This window comes from Eptesicus fuscus, chromosome 10, assembly GCF_027574615.1.
Source record: "Eptesicus fuscus isolate TK198812 chromosome 10, DD_ASM_mEF_20220401, whole genome shotgun sequence".
Taxonomy (NCBI): Eukaryota; Metazoa; Chordata; class Mammalia; order Chiroptera; family Vespertilionidae; genus Eptesicus; species Eptesicus fuscus.
The window spans coordinates 76,563,695-76,583,284 of NC_072482.1; the positions used below are offsets into that span (position 1 = coordinate 76,563,695).

General features: G+C 40.7%; 1 protein-coding gene and 3 non-coding genes across 4 annotated transcripts; all 4 read right to left on the reverse strand.

Moving 5' to 3' along the window:
* Nucleotides 1-13,650: 13,650 nt before the first annotated feature.
* RPS12 (ribosomal protein S12) lies at nt 13,651-16,865 on the reverse strand. The gene is made up of 6 exons (XM_008162356.3): nt 16,766-16,865; nt 16,560-16,610; nt 16,287-16,403; nt 14,625-14,727; nt 14,087-14,188; nt 13,651-13,742 (listed from the first exon to the last, which is right to left on the reverse strand). The coding sequence occupies exons 2-6, from the start codon at nt 16,571-16,573 to the stop codon at nt 13,680-13,682; spliced, it is 399 nt and encodes a 132-aa protein (XP_008160578.1). The 5' UTR covers nt 16,574-16,610; nt 16,766-16,865; the 3' UTR covers nt 13,651-13,679.
* Nucleotides 13,865-13,993, reverse strand: LOC114231172 (small nucleolar RNA SNORA33). The gene has a single exon (XR_003617148.1). It is a non-coding gene; the product is annotated as a small nucleolar RNA SNORA33 (small nucleolar RNA).
* Nucleotides 14,269-14,344, reverse strand: LOC114231197 (small nucleolar RNA SNORD100). Its single transcript, XR_003617166.1, has one exon. It is a non-coding gene; the product is annotated as a small nucleolar RNA SNORD100 (small nucleolar RNA).
* Nucleotides 15,992-16,065, reverse strand: LOC114231146 (small nucleolar RNA SNORD101). Its single transcript, XR_003617121.1, has one exon. It is a non-coding gene; the product is annotated as a small nucleolar RNA SNORD101 (small nucleolar RNA).
* Nucleotides 16,866-19,590: the final 2,725 nt, after the last annotated feature.

The window sequence follows — 19,590 nt, forward strand, 5'->3', positions numbered from 1 at the left end:
GTGTTTACCAATCTAACCTTTTTTCTTCTGCACTAACCTTACAACAAAACAAACAGTAGTAGTTCAGGTGCATATTATATGTTTTTATATTGACCTGAGATCCAGCTTTCTTATTCATCATTATTAAAATCTGCTTAGAAATTAGAGAAGAGCCCTAGCTGGTTTGGCTCAGTGGATAGAGCTTCAGCCTGCGGACTGAAGGATCCCAGGTTCAATTCCTGTCGAGGGCACATGCCTGGGTTGCAGGCTTGTTCCCCAGTAGGGGGCTTGCAGGAGGCAGCTGATCAATGATTCTCTTCATTAGTGTTTCTATATCTCTCTCCCTCTCCTTTTCTCTCTGAAGTCAATAAAAACATATTTTTAAAAAATAAATTAGAGAAGAAATAAGGAAGATGAGTGCCTAGTGTTCTTAGAAAAGCACTACTCCATCGAGGGGCGGGAGAGAGAGAGAGAGAGAGAGAGAGAGAGAGAGAGAGAGAGAGAGAGAGAGAGATTAAAAATCCTACAGCTGTAGAGTCAAGTTTTTTGTTAGGCATGTACAGCTTTCTAAATCCCATAAAAAATCTCAACATCTGACCCATTTCATTTTTACAAGGGAAGGGGCTATTACACTGGAAAATATGCGTAGAAATCTGCAGCATTCAGAGGCATTAAACAGTTTTATTTCACATTTGTTTCCTATGTATCCTGCTTGATAGACACACACTGTAGCACCTGCTGCTATAACTCTACTCTCCATCAGCTCCCAACCTTCTCTTTTTAGAAGGGATTAGTGGAAGCTTCTTTGGAACAGCTGAAGTAATGCTGCCATCTCCTGCCCACTGCATAGATGGTAATAAAATCACCCTCTGAAGGAATGCAAAGAAGTGGAATTGGATAAAACTACAAACTACTGACTGTTGTCGTTATAAATTGTTTTAGCCAGTAGATTAAAACCAATTTTATCCAAAATGGCAATGCCATAATAATTTTGTTTTAAATTTGAGGTGTTTTAGAAAGCAGTTATTTTAGAGAAGTTTTGGAGTCTTTAACTAAACATTAAATTGATGGTTATGATATTTAGGATGATTGTTTTCATATGACTTAAATTTCAACATCTATTTTGTACAGTGTAAATATAAATAAAATATTTTAAAATATTAAGCATAACAAAAATTTAAAAATTGAATCTTAATATTAGCTAAAGTGTTCTCTGGAAATTGATCTCCCTCCAACAATTCCAATTTAGAAACGCAGAGAAGAGCATACATGAGAAACAAGAGCTAACCAAAAACAGAAATTAGTCTTCCTTTGGAATTTTACCGAAGTACAGATACAAAAAAAATAAAGAAGAAACATTTTTAAAGTATCTTTTTATCTCTAAATTTCAGAATACAAAAACCAGAAAGTTCTGTATCTTCAAAAAATAGCTTTTCCTTTGCTCTTGTTATTGCTATAAATCAATAACACTGGTGTGCTACTGCAATTATCCCCCAGATTTTTGTGGATAGGAATTGCATTCTCATCTAGGATGAGAATCCAAGCCTTATGCTCATTAGCCTTAAAGAGATTTTAGGAGGCAGGCTTTTCTCTGCAAACTTTAGCAACATTCTGTCAACTGTATCCCGGAAGAATGAGTAGCTAATCCAGGATTATTTTTAAGAAGACAAGCCCAATTATCCTACCAATCAATTATAGATGGCAACACTCCTCCCTCAAAGTTATTTATAACTGCTTCTGAAAATTATGACTAATTTATTTACTTTATTTTTTAATTTTTTAAATATATTTTTATTGACACAGACAATAGGTGCTGAAGGCCTGGGGCAGGGGACATGGGAGGGCGGGAAGGGGCCAATGGGGGGAAAAGGGACAATAAAGAATTATATATATATAAAAAGAAAACATGCAGAACTATTGCGCCATTTTTTTTTAAATTGATTTCAGAGAGGAGAGAGAGGGAGAGAGAGAGAGAGAAACATCAATGATGAGAATCATAGATTAGCTACCTCCTGCACACCCCCTACTGGGGATTGAGCCCACAACCCAGGCATGTGCCCTTGACCAGAATCAAACCTGGGACCCTTCAGTCCTCAGGCCAATGCTCTACTGAGCCAAACCAGCTAGGGTTATTTACTTTATTTAATGGCAAGGCAAAGCAGCTAGTTGCAATCTTTAGTAAAATACACCCTCATTATATACTTCAAGACAGGTTTTCTTCAAATTACTCCTTTCTGGACTAGTAGCCCCCTTTGTCTTTCCTTTTCTTTAATGACAGACATCCTTGCACCTGATTTTTCACCTGTGTACAAGGGCCCAACAAGGGTCTCTGTTATAAGTCCCTAGTTCTGAAAACTTCACCACACTGCATCATTGTGGTTGGCCTGGATAATCCTATATAATAAAAGCATAGTATGCTAATTAGACCGGACGACCGTCCCAACAAAACTGGAGCTGCAAAGGAAACCTGGGTCCTGGGTGCCAGAGGGAAGCCGGTGCCAGCAGCCAGGGGAAGGAAGGCCTACTCTTGCACGATTTTTGTGCATCGGGCCTCTAGTATGAAGTAAGTGCAGATCAGGAAAACATTGCACAAACTCAAAGTGCATAGCATTGCAAAGGATGGCCTGTGGAAAATTATGCTCGTACAATTTTAATTTTGTGTAAACATTTTTCCATATCTGTACACGCCTCTTGGGGAAACCAACTAAACTGCCATTGTTAGCTTGTTTTTCAGGCACGAAGAAGTGTTTAGAGATTCATAATATCTATATGGTCCTCATCACTAATAGAGCATCTTCACCAATATGCTTGCATCAATTTATAAAATATACTCCTTCTACATGTGTGAAATACGGAACATTTTAATCTTCATCAAAATCCTATAATCACTCAGTTTACCCACATGTGCAAAGGCTTCTTGGGCATGTCCTGGGATTTGGGGCCGTCTTTTCAGTTGGAAAATGTGGGAATCAAATGAGATAATTCCTCAGATCCTTCCATCTGAAAAATTCAGATTCTAACTGCAAGCAGAGTCTGCAATGGGAAAATCTTAGCATAAACTCCCAGCCAAATTCTTTCTAGACAACAAAAAGAGCATCTTCTCCAGAAATATAAGAAGAGAGCAGGAAGATCACATTTTGGCCAGCCCACATAGTTACTTCTAGAAAATGATACAACCAGTAATGATAATAGAGGTCAGGCACTGAGTCTCTGAAAATAATTTACTACAATTGCCATTAATGATTACTTTGGGTGACAGTATTAAAGAATATACCTGTGTCATTATGTAGAATACTATAATAGTTTTAGTTCCCTAAATTTTGTATCATTTAGCAATAAGCTAATTTTGGGAGTTGCTCATGATAACTATTATAGAAAGACTAGAGGCCCAGTGAACGAAATTCGTGCATGGGTGGGGTCCCTAGGCCTGGCTGGCTATAGAAGCATGAGTGTCTGTCATGGAAGGGGAGGTCCTAGCTGATCTCTGGGCCCTAGGCAACATTTGGGCCCCCGAGGCACCCGTGTGCCCCCTCCCCTTCCGCCTGAGTCATTGGGTCCCGCCCAGCTCCCTCAGCACCGGGAGCCAGGCGGCGGCCCCGCCCCCTGCCACTACCACTGGTCACCATCTGCAAAATGGTAAGCGGGGCGATAGGGCCCCGTTTGCACCTGCCTTGGCCTGGCACCACCCACTCACCAGCTCCACCATCCCTCTGCGGTCCCGCTCTCGTTGGGGCCCATCAGGGCCAGCAGCGCCATGTCACCGTCGCCTGCCGTGATCCGCACCATCCCCTGGTGGTCAGCACACATCATAGCAAGCAGTCAAAATCCCTATCGAACTCCCAGTTGAGGGGACAATTTGCATATTAGGCTTTTATTATATAGGATACTCCTTTTTATACACTAAATAGTCTTTAAAAAAAAAAAAGATTTTTGGAGACAGAAGAAGGGAAAGAGAGAAAAACATCAATCGGCTGCCTCCTGCCCACACCTTAGGCATGTGCCCTAACCGGGAATTGAACTGGCAACCTTTCAGTGCACAGGACAACACCTAACCAACTGAACCACACTGGCGAGGGCAATAGTCACAAATAGAGCCTAGATTTACATGAGAGCCCCTTCTTGGTGGACCTTCTTCAAAGAAAGGACTAAAATCAAACATGAAGTAATATGGAAATTGCTTAAGATGGTAAAATGTTAGGATACAAGAAACATCTATTATTTCTTTGCACAATGGTTTAACTCTCATTATCAAGGTATAGGGCAAAAATCAAGAAGTCATAGAATTGAACAGTGCTAAAAGCAAGATTTCACATGCTCTTCCACTCAACACTACCTGGGGGATTTGTTTTTGTTTATATGTTACTATATTTTGGAGAATTTTTGCTTGGTTGGTTGTTTTCCAATCTAGATAAAGTACTATAAGTGTTATTAAATGTTTTTGTTTTTGTTTTTTCTTAAATAAGAGTTTGCATCTATCATTCAAACTGGCTGTTCATTTCCAAATTTGACTGCCTTACCAGGAAGACACTGTTAAACAGTACAGGTAGACTGAAATTTATCTTGCTGCTGAGAAAATTTTTCATCACATAAGTACAAGTATGGGAACTGGCAATGATTATGAACACTTTCACTTCAATAAATACCATCTCAGTTGAGACTGCTGTCTATGATCACCTGGGAAAACAACTCCTGGAGTTCTATCCAATGCAATAAAAGTAGAACCAGTCAGCCAATATTCAGCTCATTTATACTTTTCAACTAAGGATTTATAATGTTACATGATTGCTGACCTTCCAAAATTAAAGGTGAATGCTGATATTTTCTTTTTGCTTTGACTGAAGAAAATAATATGGAATAAACAAATAAAATATCCTTTATGCTCATTTACAATAACGGGAACACACATTTCTCTCCCTTTCTTCTTCTTTCTCGTTCCCTTTTTCCCCGTTTCTCTCCCTCTCTCTCCCTTTTTCTGTCTCCTTTCCCTCTCTTCTTCTTTCTCCCCTTCTCCCCAGAAATACAGCTTGCTTTTAAAATGTTACCTCCATTTGCCACAAATAACTTACTTTCAAATTGTCATTATGCTAGAGGCACTGGGACCACTGGCCAGGCAGGTTTCTGCTTCATCAAAGGTCCTGTTGTTGGCCACTGCTCTGACTGCAACATGGAAGTTTCTTTGAAGACCAGCTCATTCCCTTTTTTTTATTTTTACTGCCACCCAACAGGATAGTTTCAAAGTGTAACTGAATGTTAGCTAAACTTACATCTGTCCTGCATTCTATTACCTAGCACTCCAGATGGCAGCAATGCAACCTGGAATGCTTTGAATAAGACTCACTTCACGTGACAACACTAGGCAAAAATAAAGGTAATAAGGATTATGCTTTTCATGCCTTGATCACAGTTAGTTAAAAATCTACGATTTAATATCATTTTCTTTCCACATAGGGCTCTGAATTCCACTTCTGCACTTTAGCATCGTTATCATTCTCATGTTTATTTTAGAATAAAATTTCTAAACTTTTTATGTGACTGAAATTTGGAACATAAATTTCTGAACTGGATCATTTTATTTCGAAATGCAGGTTATGGGTGTGGATAGAAAAGGGTTTAATTTCTTCCTTAAAGTTATACATCGACTCCGTTCTGAAATAATGGCATAACTGAATCACTTTATGATCCATATGTGGGTAAATATCTCCCAGTAAGACACAACATGCATCCATTTAGCAAAACATCTGCTGACCCCTGAAAGCCAACAAGTATATCCAGCATCAAATCTAAAAGACAGGGTTTTAAATTTGTAGCATTTTTATGTTAATATTTTATTTTCCCCTGATGGATCTCGTATTTATTTTTTTATGTGCATTTTGCTCCTTTTAACCTGGTGGCAGCACTGTGAAATATCACAGGCCTTTTACTCAGTATTTTTCTCTAACAAGCCAACCAGGTACAAACAGGATTTTTATATTCGTTTGTAAATTTTTGTTGAGGGCAGTTGAAAGAAGGAAAAATAAAAAGACAAAAACTACATTTGTGTAAGCTTTAATTCACATCACTCGTACAATGCTGTGCTGTTGGCATGTGTCTCGATAAATAGGCTTCAAAAAGAAATTATTGCAGTGTAAAAATAGTTTCCCTGAACTCACGTGCTTTTTACTATTCCCAGGTCTCAAAGTGGCTTTTAACGTTATTTTTTCAGACTCTTAGAGCTATGTACCCCATATTGTGATAGGATATGTTTCTCTGCCCTGCTCCCCAGAGTGGTGATGGAGTGCAGGGAAGTTAAGACAGCTTGGCACCATTCTAGTCTGAAAGAGGCCCAATTTGAGAAGTTCACTTTTGTTGCCAGAAAAAAGGAATATGAGAAATTAAAGTGTCAAAAGAGACTGGGGAGTTTATGCCAGAGAAGAAAGCCTGCAAATTAAGCAGATAGAGATAGAGATAGAGATAGAGAGATAGAGAGATAGAGAGATAGATAGATAGATAGATAGATAGATAGATAGATAGATAGATAGATATAGATGGATGATAGATTAGATAGGTAGACAGATAGATGATAGATAGATGGTAGATAGATAGATGATAGATAGGAAGGTCAAATTTATTCATCCAACCAAATATTCGAGTGCCTGCCACACCAAGCTAGGCACCAGAGATACATCATGGAGCTACCCCATGGACATGATAATCTCCAAAGCACATCTGTTGCCCTGATATTCTCCCAATTATGCCCCTTTTCTAGAATAGGCCTGCTCTGACATCTTTTGGTCTTCAGGTAGCTCCAGACAAATTTTCAACACAGTGGAAGAGAAAGAGGCCCAACAAAAACATACAATTCACTGTTACATATCAAAACCTTATCTTCTAGGAATATGTCAGTTTCCGTTTCCTAGTTGTATATACAGTAACTGCATTACCTCAGCTGACAACCTCCCAAAGCACAAGATACAAGGACCTCACCAGTGAGGGATGGTGGATTCTGCAGTATCAAGGCATAAAGCAAACGCAACCTGAAATAGTAAACTAAAGCCCAACTATCTTTAAAGAGTGGGAGGAGAATCTTCTCCTAAGGGCAGCCTGCTGTAGCCTCTTCCTCTTCCCTTTTCAACCCTTTTTAATGACAGGCTGACTCTATCTTGCTTTTTTATGAGAAACAGTCACAATCAAGGACAGTGACCTTAGGACATCTCAATAAGGGAGTTTTTTTTATTTTTTTATGATTATTGATATGGTCAGATTTATTTTATTTTTTGTTGTTAACCCTCACCCGAGGATATTTTTTCATTGATTTTTAGGGAGAGTGGAAGAGAGAGGAAAAGACAGAGAGAAACATTGATGTGAGAGAAATACATCAATTGGTTGCCTCCTGCATGAACCTGACCAGGGCCGGGGCTGGGGAGGAGCCTGCAATCAAGGTACCTGCCCTTGACTAGAATCGAACCCAGAACCCTTTGGTCCTCAGGCCGACGTTCTATCCACTGAGCCAATCCAGCTAGGGCAATAAGGGAGCTTTTAAACTGGGGATAGTTTGAAGGGAAAACAATGTTCTAAAAATAGATCCATAGACACAGAAGCATTGAACATGGGGCGTGAGTGCATGTGCTGGAGGGTGAGGGGGGGGGGGAGAGGAGTGGCTGGGGAGAGGTCAATGAGGAATAAAGGAGACATGCGTAATATTTTAAACGATAAATAATTTAAATTAAAAATAAATAAATAAAAAAGAAAAACAATGTTCTGCTTGGAAGACATGCTAGAGAATTAGAATGGGTTTTCTCCTTTTATCCATTAAGAGTAGAAGCGCAGTGTTCTGAATTATTTTTCAGGAAGAGAAAATGTAAGACTGTGAGACAGAGAGAGAAGCAGAATTCAGAATATTGTGTTTCATTATTAAAAGCAATACATGCATAACATAGAAAATTAGAAAATACTGATAATCAAAGAAAAAATTAAAATATGTAACTGTCACTGAGTAATACATACCATTATTACCTTGGTGTACACCACTCTACACGTGTTCTTTCAAAATCAAATCATATTGTACAATCTGTTTTGTTATCTGATTATATATTTTTTAAAGGTTAAAAGCATTTATTTTTGTTCTTTAGGGCATAAATGGAGCTAAGAAATGTCAGAAAAATCGTGTAGATCTGTGAGACTTTTTTACTACCTCCACTGCTTCTTATCTCAGCTCGTTTTCCACTGATAGGTCCCTCACAGGGACCAGCTTCTTACTGCCCTCTGCTGGTTAGGTCTGAATTCAGCTGTTTTTTGCAATTTAATTTTACTAGACAAGTAAATTCACTTGTTCACACAACATAAAATTTAAAAAAACTTTTACATTAATGGTACTAAAAAATTAACTTCAATGATATCCTGTAGCATAATTTCATTTCTTTAATTTAAAATGTTTTCTTATGACAAAAGCAATACATGTTGATTAAAGGAGAAAAACAAGAAAAAGGTAAACCAAAATACCCACCTTTCCAGAAACAACCTTAAAACCTGATGTGGCCCTGGCCAGTGTGGCTCAATTAGTTGGGTATTTTCCTGTGCACCAAAAGGTTACTGGTTTGATTCCTAGTCAGGGCACATGCCCAGATTGCGGCTTGATCTCTGGTAGGAGGCAGGCAGGAGGCAGCGATTGATGTAAGCTCTCACATCCATGTTTCTCTCCCTCTCCCTTCCTCTAAAAACCAATAAAAGTATTAAAAAAAACAAAAACAAAACCCGATGCATATCCTTCCAACTATGCTCTTCTCTGACAGCATGCATCTTTATTCCTTTATTTTTTAAATAAAATATGGTCTTATTGTACATGTTAAGAATATTGCTTTAAAAAGATTTATATTAACAAATGTCCTTGTACACTGTCCATTTTTATGGTGCCATAATATTCCATTATGTACCTGCACCACATTTTACATATTATCCTTTAACCAACAAAAGTTTAACTAACAGCTCTGTGATAATACACTTACAGCTATAAACAGTCTTTCACCTGTAATTAGTAATAAATGTGTTCTCTTAAGTAAAGGCATTCTGAATCGAAGCTTTACAATTTTCCTCTCCTTTTACCAAAAAATGCAAGCTAACAGAACCTCTTGGGTTGGCAGGACAGAATGGTCACCAGGGCCTCCATCTTTATGTTTCACAACTCAGTTTAGTCCATACAGAAAGATGAAACTTGAAAGAGACTGAGTTTCTACCCATAAAAGCACTTCTCTGGCACATTCTCTTCCCAAAGCCAATTTGCTGCAGAAACCAAAATAGAAGTGCAAATGGGGTGATGAAGATGGTCAGCAAATGTGGAGCAAAGGAAAAAGGTAGAGGAATACTCTTAAGGATGCTTCAGGCTAACTAGGTCAGGCTAACTAATTTGGAAAATTGCCCCTTTAGCGTAGGTAAAGAATCCTTAGGGCCACTCTCCTCCCTGGTTTCCAAGCCTTACAAAACAAAAGCCAAATTGTAATGCAATTTGAACCAGTCAGATTGTGATTAGGCTCTAAGGTTTTAGATAAAAAGCTGATCAAAACATCTGGCTTGTGCACAGCTGGTGTGACTGAGTGTTGGCCCATGCACCAAGTCAGGGCACATGCCTGCGTTGCCAGCTCAATCCCCAGTAGATGCGTGCAGGAGGCAACTGACCAATGTTTCTCTGTCATCGATGTTTCTCTTTCCCTTCTTCCTCTCTCTCTAAAAATCAATAAAAACATTTTTTAAAAAACTATCTAGCTCGCAATAAAGAAGTTTCATTTTAGGTGTGCTTATGCTATTTGAAGTGTAACCCATTTTTTTATTAAGTATTAATGATTAATTTTGCCTGCAGAGCTCAGGTTCTGGTCCTTCTGATGTGTCAATACAGGCAAGTCTAAAGGAGCCATTTTTGCAACAGGCTCAGATGACATTTTTTAGCAGTATTTTTTTCAATTAGTTTACATTCAATATTATTTTGTATTACTTTCAGGTTTACAAAGTGGTACCCTGATATTTCAAGTACTCACCTGGTACCATAGTTACTACAGTATTATTGACTATGTTCCCTATGCTCTACTTTACTTCTCCATGACTATTTTGTGACTATCAATTTGTACTTAATCCCTCATCTTTCTCACCCAGCCCCCCAAAGCTATAAATTATTTTTAATTAAGGTATGTATAATGGCTTTTTTTAAAAAGACAATGGTACTTACTGCACACTTAATAGACTATAGTATTGTGTAAACATAACTACTGCACTAGGAAACCAAATATTCATGTGATTTACTTTTCTGCGGTGGTCTTGAACCAAACTGCTGTATGTCTGAGATACAACTGTATTTATGTGGTGCAAGTCCTATATAGCGATCACCCTCTGTAAGATTAATCTTCAACTTTGACTTCAATGACTCTTCTGCCCCAGCACTTGGCCACCAAGTCAGACTTCACCCAACAGGTTCTCCATGGAAGAACGGGAAAGCCTAGCAGCCTTTCTCTTGGGTACCTCCTTAAGACCAGCCATGATGTCTCCATTGTTCTTGCAGGAAGTTATTACTGCAAAGTTCTGGTCTTCTGGCTTGTGATTGAGCAGAGGATCCTGGCTGGGAAGACAATGCCTACCCCTCTCAGCCATCAATCAGCCTGCCCCATCCTCAGCCCAGAAGCAGTGAAAGTTGTGATCTTATTTCTCCTCTTCGGCTCAATATCCTTCCCTCCTGAGGATCAAGAGGCATTACAAGCTTGCTAGTGCTCAACATATTCCTTGAGCCCAACTCTATGTATTCATCCAAAAGGGAGTAAGGGGAGAAATCAAGCTCCATTTTAAAGGTTAGTCAGACTAATACATATTTCTACACTCTTCTCGATTATAACCTCTTAATGGTTCAGCTGCCTCAACAATCTAGTTGAAGACGGACAACTCGTCTTAAGACACCACTATTAATAGCCATTTTGTAATTTTTCTATGGGTGCCCTCGCTCGTTTTAAAGCATTAAAGTGGTTTACCAAGATTACATATAATAGAAATCTCAAGACAAGGCAAAAAAAAAAAAAATAAGTTAACCAATAGAAAATGGAGTATTTGGCTTGGAGCACAAGTCTCATTATCCATGGGAGTAAGAAAAGCATTATCAAGTTTTTGGCTGTTTTATCTAATTTGGGGCACATGGGGATGCCCTCAACAAGATTCTAAGTGCACACAGCAACTGGTTTCATAAAATTATTTTCCCCAATAAAAAATGAAAACATTTGCTTCTGCCCTGGCGCTTCAGCTTGTATGGACTTCCTTGTGAATCCTACCTAAACGATAGAAATCCTGACTATATATTTTAGCTGGACTTTGAAGGACAGGAACTGCCAGATAAAGAAAAAGGTACTTTAAGGGGAAGCAGGAGCTAACAGGTTAAGTCAGACAGGTGTGACTTGACTACAATGGAACAGTGTGGATGAATGGAGTAGCAGCTTAGCATGAAAATCACTTGGGAAGCTGTTGCGCAGTTATCTGGATTACACGTCAGCTAAGATTAAGGAAGAGTTGAGGGTGGCCAAGGCCTCTGGGCTTGGGAAGTTAGAAGTAACACATATTGGATGTAAGGTACTTGGTGCAACGACTATGTATACACTATGTTCAACAGCTTTCCTCGAACTAAAAAAAACGTTTTTAAGAGGAAGATAATCTCCCCTTTAAGACATACAAAATTTGAGGTGCAAGTGGATGTTTACAGAGCTGTCTAGTGCACACCATTAGTGCTGATCAAAGCCAAAACAAAGGACCACAGATGTGGACATCACAGCAATCTAGAGTGGAAGCTACAGGACAATGTCCCAGGAAGGCTGTAGATAAACAGAACAGCCTGAACTCTTAACTATTACAATGGAAAAGGACAGGGGAATGAAGATGAACTTAGCAGAGACCAGTGTGAAGAAAAAAAATTTAAATGCTGACAAAGAGATCAAAAGGAAAAGGCTGTTTACTATCTATTGCATTTGACCAGTAAGATCTTGGTGACCATATTTTGGCAGAGGATAAAAGCCAAATTAAAGTGAGAGGAAGACTATATGGCAGACTGATTTTTAAATATATTTTACTGACTTCAGATAGAGGAATAGAAACATCCAAGATGAAAATCATTGATTGGCTGCCTCCTGCACGTCCCACTGGTAATTGAGCCCCAAATCGGGGCATGTGCCCTGACCAGAAACACAACCCTGACCTCCTGGTTCCTAGGTAGACGCTCCATCACTGAGCAAAGCTAACTGGGCTCATGCAGACTAATTGAGGCTGAACATAGCAAGTAGCCCTTAGGGCAGGGGTCCTCAAACTTTTTAAACAGGGGGCCAGTTCACTGTCCCTCAGACCATTGGAGGGCCGGACTATAGTTTAAAAAAAAACTATTAACGAATTCCTATGCACACTGCACATATCTTATTTTGAAGTAAAAAAAAAAAACGGCAAAAACACCCGCATGCGGCCCGCGGTTTGAGGACACCTGCCTTAGGGAGTCAAAGGTGGAAAATTCCTTTGACATACCAAAAATGTGTAACTGGAAATCATTTGAAAGATTACTGCTCAGCCTCTCGTCCCAATCTCAAAAAGGACCCAGTAAGTGAAAAAAAAAAAAGGAAATAAAAAGAGCTTTTTCCCTACCCAGCCTAAATTATGTCCTATAAAAGATGAACTGTTTTACAACATATATGGTTCTTTTGCTATTAAATGAACAACTCAATCCCAGATAGACTCAATGTTTGAACAGGTGATAAACTAGAATTTATCCTTTTCTTCAGACATTTAATGGTGGCACCTAAACCCAAACTATGCCATCTAAAGGACCTATCCATGTTTTATAAACATTAGCTCTAGAGCTTACATCTGAGGCCTCTCCACCAGTGGTATCAAGCCAGGACAACCAGCCATTAGTGATATTACAGGTCACTATGTATTTAAAAGGCAGATTTTGGGTAAAGGTTAAACCTGCAAATTCCCAAGATGCACGTTCAAAACCAAGGCCTAGCTCAAGTTCAGCTTCACAATGTGCAGTTCAGCAAGATTAGCCAAACCAGGGGAAATTCCAAATACTAGTGCCTTACCAGAAAGTCCAATTAACTCTGTCCACTAGTCTTACTTGGTTCAACAGTTTACACTCATATCAACCCACCCAACTTGATTTTGAAATATACAGACCACTTATACCATTCTTAGGGACTGGAGTCCATTGAAGCATTATCATTTAATGAGAACAATGGACAACCTGACCTTTCCTAATGGGAATGTCCATAAGCACCTCCGGACATGATAGACTTTCTGGTGTCTCCTGGCCTAAATACAACCCTGCCCACCTCTAGTTTTAATACACTCACTGTCCAGCTGCAAGATTCTAATTTATTAACAATCACATTTGACTGGCTGTTCAACTCAGTCATAATAAATGACCCTCCCCTGCACCCCCCCCCCCAAAAAGTACCCTGGTGATAACCAATACACCAGTACAACCGTCTTTGCTTAGACTGTTCCCCTTCAACTGCCAACCTTGAAGTTACTTACTTAGGAAAGTAGGCTTTCATTTAGAAACCAGAGGAAACAAATAGTAAGCTTCCAGTTATTTTGCAACTATTACCTTTATCTTTTGTCCTTCACTAAGAGGGACCTTATTTTATTGCCTCCCCCCGCTCCACACACACACACACAAAAACCAGACATGATAAACAAAAGCCAAGTTTATTTGTTCATTTCTTGCATTTGAAGTACTCCTCGATGACATCCTTTGCCTGAGACTCTTTGCCATAGTCCTAAAAAAGTCATATGGGATTTTCATTTTAATAACACTTAGAAATTCCAGCAAGCCATCAATACTAGTTATAGTAAAGCTTTAAAATTAGCTTGTGTCTTATGAAAATTGTTTATTAAAACTTCTTATAGCCATTTTCAGGGACCTTAATGACTTCAATGTCTTTAAGGCTCGTAACATGGCTTTACTATTGCCAGCTTTCTCTAAATTTCTGCAGAACACATTCAGGTAAGCAGACTTATTGGCTGGCTTGCATTATGGTTTATTTTCATTTTTATTTTTTGTAAAAGGCAGAAAACATACTATTAACCCAACACAACCTTCATCCCACAGATACTGACTTACCTTAACCACCACGCAACTGCAGCCAACCACTTTACGGGGTTTTCCCTCTCTGTCGATTTTACAGAGGCCTACCCATTCCCCTAGTTTCTTGTTGTCGTCAACCTATTTGGGGGAATTTTAAATATCACCATATTAGTAGGCATTAATGCTGCTGTACTGACAATAAATCTAACCCAAAAGGTACTGTAGTCAGATAGGGTGACAGGCAGTTTCCTCACACCAGTTCAGTAGAGGGAGCCAGTTGTCATCATGTACAGCACCAAGATCACCTACAGGCATTGGTTTGTTCCATACCAACATCAAAATTAGCATTTAGTACTGCAGGAATAATAGTTTTATAACCACCTTTGACATAGCCAACATCAAGTATGTATTGATTTTCATACCTGCAGGAAGCATTAAGCTGGACACCACAAAATTTGCTGTGGTATGACAAAAACCACTACAGATAGATTATTCCTAACATGTTGGTCCAATTTTCTTTGAGCAAAAGTATCTCTGAACAGTTGAGATAAATCAAATTAGATAGGCAACGTACCTTAATTAGGTTGATTTGGTGTTCAGCACAAAGAGCCTCCACCAACTTGACGTACATAGGCTCATCACAGTTGGATGCAAGTACACAAAGGTGGGCTTGGCGCCTGAAATGCAAAATCCAACAATTAAAGCTAAAATTCAGATCTACATCCACTACAATTGCACTTTACAAGGGAGTTGTCTTTGCACTGACTACAATGGCAAAACAAAAGCAGCACATGCATTGGTGTAACTGCTTTAATTTGATGAGTCTGTTATAGGTTACACATATTCATCTACAGAAAACTAAAGTGTTCAGTAACTCCGAGGAACTGTTTACTAATCTGTGGTGAAAACAGAAACATACAGATGGCCAATAAACATGAAAAGGTGCTCAAAGTCAGTAATCATCAGAGATGAAAATTAAAACCACAATGAGGTTATCACCTTACACCTGTCAGAACGGCTATCAGCAATAAATCAACAAGGAAGTGCTGGCAAGGATGTGGAGAAATGGGAATTCTTCTGCATTTAAAAAGGGAAATCTTACCCATCATGACTGCATAAGCCAGTCAAAGACATACCATACACATGTGACATCTAATGAATGAAATAAAGAAGAAACCAGCATGGATACATGGAACAGACTGACAACTGTCAGGAGAGAGGGGGCTGGGGGAGCAAGGATGAAGGAATTAAGCAAAGACAAACAAAGTAACACAAAAAATCCAGAAAACAGTATGGTGATTACCAGAGGGAAGGAGGGAGGTAGAAAAGGGTAAAGGGGGGATAAATGGCGATGGAAGGAGACTTGGGGGGGGGAGTAACAACGGGACACAAGACAGTACATACAATATACAGATACTGTATAGAATTGTACACCTGAAATTTATAATTTTATTAACCAATGTCATCCCAATAAATTCAATAAAATTAAAACAAAAAACAAATACACAAAGACTGTTACACATAACAAACTACTAGATCAGAGTTGTGGCCTGTTGTTACTGGCCCAGACATTGATATCCTGCAGCACCGCCAAGATACAAACAGTGCAGGGGATTCACACCAAGACCAGAGAAGTACTTCCAACAAGTGTTTCCACTTGTTATTTGACGGATTTAAATATCCCTGTCTTAGAGACCCTAATATTCCCCAATAGTTAACACGTACAGTTTTGCCAGTGTAACCATCCCTGAAACTAAACTGAATATATGTACAATTCTATATTCACGTTTCTGAAACAGCTACTTCATTTACTACTTTCATGTACAAGTCCAGATGCTTCTGCAACAAATCCGCAATCTCATTAAGGTGGGTCAACTTTGCAAGCCACCAAGTGCAAGTTTCTATCTGCCCTATAACGTGAAATGAGCCCCACAACTACAGATTTGTCAGACTGTTACGTTTCACTCATAAAAGGAGTGAAGGGGTATCCGACAATTTAAAGTCATCATTCAAAACTGTAGTTTTCCTTTACGAACCACGTGCTCATCCCCATTCCAAACAGAAACCCACCAACTAAGTGGGCCATGTAAATCTGAGCTGATACCTTTTCCTAGGTTTCCTGTAGAACGGATGCCATTCAGAACTTTTGTGCTAACACCGTGAACTCCACGCTTTCTTCCCTCGGCTGCAGTTTTGCTCCAGTTCCAACCCACAGTATTGAGACTGACACACGTACTTGTCTAAGGCTTTGGCAGCTTCGCGAATTCCGCGCGCGAGGCCGTCGTGGATGAGGGCGGTCTTCAGCACCTCTTGCAAAGCAGTATTAACGTCCATTACACCTCCAGCAGCAATGCTGAAAGGCAACAAATCAAAGCGACTAGTAAATCCCCCGCACACCGCCTCACGCCTTGGACTCAGCAGGCATCGGCCAGGCACGCTTAAGGCGCCAGGACGGACCCAGAGCCCGCGCCCTGCGCCTGCCCGCACCACGTTCCCGGCCCGGGCTCACCCTTCCTCGGCCATGGCGGTGGGTTATGGGTAGAGCCGAATCTTGAACGCACTGTAACACAAGATAGAAAAAGAAAAGGGGGGGGCAGGGATTAACTAAAAGGATTAAGTTTGGGGCCCTGGTACTTCTCGCCAAACCCAGAAAAAAAAAAAAAAAAGATGCCTAATTGTGCACCACAATCACCACCCTCGCCTCGCTCAACTCACCCCAAGCCTCCGCCTCCGCGCAACTCCGCGGCGGCAGGGAAAGAGACTGGACGCGCCCGCCTGACGGTATTTAAGGGCTGCCCAGGACCCCTGTGCGCATGCGCAATGCCTTCCTTGGAAGAGGTGTCTCTGGTGGTGCCGGGCCTCGAGAAAGGATGCTGCTACTCTGCCCATCACTGGGACGGGAGACAGGCAGCAACGCGGGCAGCCTCACATCGATCTTCCCCCGCCGGGGCGTGGCCTGCGGAGGCCCAGAGAGCACATTCTACGGAGCGCGAGGAGGGCCAAGCGTGCACGTGGGCTCGGCCTTGTGAGACCAAGACCCCTGGTTCCCTGGCTCGCTCGGAACACCAGTTTTAACCCTTACCACGTCATATTGCAACTCCTGCCCGCCCGCGTGGCTGTGCCTTCCTTAGTGGGAACACTCCCTGTTCGCCTCGGAGTCGCTCTGAACGTCCGTGAATGTGTCGTTCTGTGAGTGATCGTCATCCGTGTGTGTGCGTGTTCCTGGCACGAGCCAACACGCTTTCGCGACTTGTAAGCACATTGCAAACCCCACGGTCCCCGCGATCGTTAGTCAAGTGGAAGCAACCTCCTGGCTGAAGGTTACTCGGGAGGATGAGAGAAAAGGGAAGGTTTCTCAGTGTAGTTGTCCTACATGAATTTCTCTTTCTCTCTCCCTCCCTCCCTCCCTCCCTCCCTCCTTTCCTTTTCTTTCCGCTAAACGGACCTGCGCGGCTAGGAGTGGAGTCCGAGATCCCTAAACTCTGCCTTTCCCCGGGAGCAACAGTTGGAGTTTTGCAGAGACATAAAATATAGGCTAATATAATCAGTACAGTCTTTTTTATTTTTATTGTTTTTTAATATATTTTATTGATTTTTTTTACAGAGAGGAAGGGAGAGGGAAAGAGAGTCAGAAACATCGATCAGCTGCCTCCTGCACACCTCCTACCGGGGATGTGCCCGCAACCAAGGCACCTGCCCTTGACGGGAATGGAACCTGGGACCCTTCAGTCCGCAGGCCAACGCTCTATCCACTGAGCCCAACCGGTTTCGGCAGTCTCTTTTATTTTTATTTATTTTATTTTCCTTTTGTTTTAACTTCCTCTCCTGACACGTCGCCAAGCAAGTCAGCAATTGTTGGGCGTCTGATAGGTGCCAGCACCGCTTCCAGGGAACAGCGGACAGTTCCTGGCAGACTGAGTGCCCTGCGGGAAAAATGGGGAACAGGCTAAGAGTGCCAGGTCGAGTTCACCAGAATAGAGAGATGCTGGAATTTTAATAAGCTGTTATAACTCATTTTTAGCTTTTTAAAAGCTTTCAAATGTTCATTTCGAAAAGTGTTGCCCAGCCGGCGTGGCCTGGGTGGTGGGCTCGATCCCCAGTAGGGGGCGTGCTGGAGGCAGCCGATAGATCGATGGTTCTCATATCTCCCTGTTTTAAGTGTTGAATCTGCTCTAGCCAGTTGGCTCCGTGGTCAGAGCCTCTGCCTGCGGGCTGAAGGGTGGCGGTTTGATTCCAGCCAAGGGCACTGACCTTGGTTTCAGGCTCAGCCTTGGTCCTGCCGGGTCCAGGGCGCATGCTGGAGGCAACCAGTCCCTGTGTCTCTTTCCCATCCGTGTTGCTCTCTCTTTCTCTCTCTGACACTCCCCCTCCCTTCCATTCTCTCTAAAAAAAATCAATGGAAAAAATATCCTCGGGTGAGGATTAACCACAACAAAAAAAGTATTGACTCTGCTTCCCATTCATAACTCATCCCAAAAAGGTGTCCGCTTAATTAGTTGTTCAATTGTTTATTTGTTTTAAAGCTGCAGAGTTTATAAAAATGATAAGATTTATTTCTGCCACTGTCATGCTTGTGGTAGGATTAAGATTTGAGCCAAATATTAGTATATCGAAAGGCCACAGGAGAGGCACAAAGTAGCATGGGGGTTGGGGAGCGGGGATGATGTGGAAAGGTAAGAGAAAGGAAGACTTTTGACTTGTGGCAACATTTGAAATAGGCTCAAAAAACAGAAACCTGAAAGGATTCTGATGGGAGGATGAGAGAAAAGGACAGGGTATTCCAAGTGGAGGAAAGATGGCAAAAGCACCGATGCCTCCTTGGTTCTTTGTACGTTATCCTAACACATTTGTGTTTTTGAAAGGGAATGTGGTAAATAGCATGTCAACAAGTTTTCCATTATCTAAAGTTCATGCAAGTTAATATGCTACACATATTAGTAGACTTCTCCCCCGCACCACCACCCTGCCCCTAAAAAGTATTATGGAGGAGGAAGGGAATTTGGTAAAGACTCGGGAAACATAAATGAGGAAAGCAATCATTGCCAAAGAACATAATTTATATAGGGGGGAAATGAATAAGTACCTTTCAGCTTATTCTGTGGTCGGTTTCTATCTTCTGGCAGCTCGTAATCTATTGAGACTCAAGTATCATAGGCCTATGCCTTGACATTTCACCTTATAAATATCTTTTCTATCAGTTGAAAACTCCCTTCTTAGAACTGGAGCTACACTTTCTCTCTCTCTCTCTCTCTCTCTCTTTCTTTTTTTTAAATCCTAGTTATGAATGGGTTCTATTCCCAGAAATGAAGTTAAAGGGCACTCTGGTGGTTTAAGGCATCTTCAATATAGATTCTCCTAGTTCATTTTTAAGGTTACCTCTTCTCAATTTTAGATATATTCAAAGGTGGAACACTACTAAATAGAAGCTAATTGCTAGAGTCAGTCTTATACCAGCAGATTATAATACTTACATAATGTGCACAAATGTGCATCTGAAATACATATGAAAAATAAATTCCAAAGTTTGTTTTAGAAAGAAT

Excerpts from the sequence above, each read along its gene's own strand:
- RPS12 (XM_008162356.3), bottom strand. Across the intron at positions 14,728-16,286 it reads GCTGCCAAAGCCTTAGACAA|GCGCCAAGCCCACCTTTGTG; the intron begins GTACGTGTGTCA and ends TTTGCATTTCAG. Across the intron at positions 14,189-14,624 it reads ACCAAATCAACCTAATTAAG|GTTGACGACAACAAGAAACT; the intron begins GTACGTTGCCTA and ends TCCCCCAAATAG.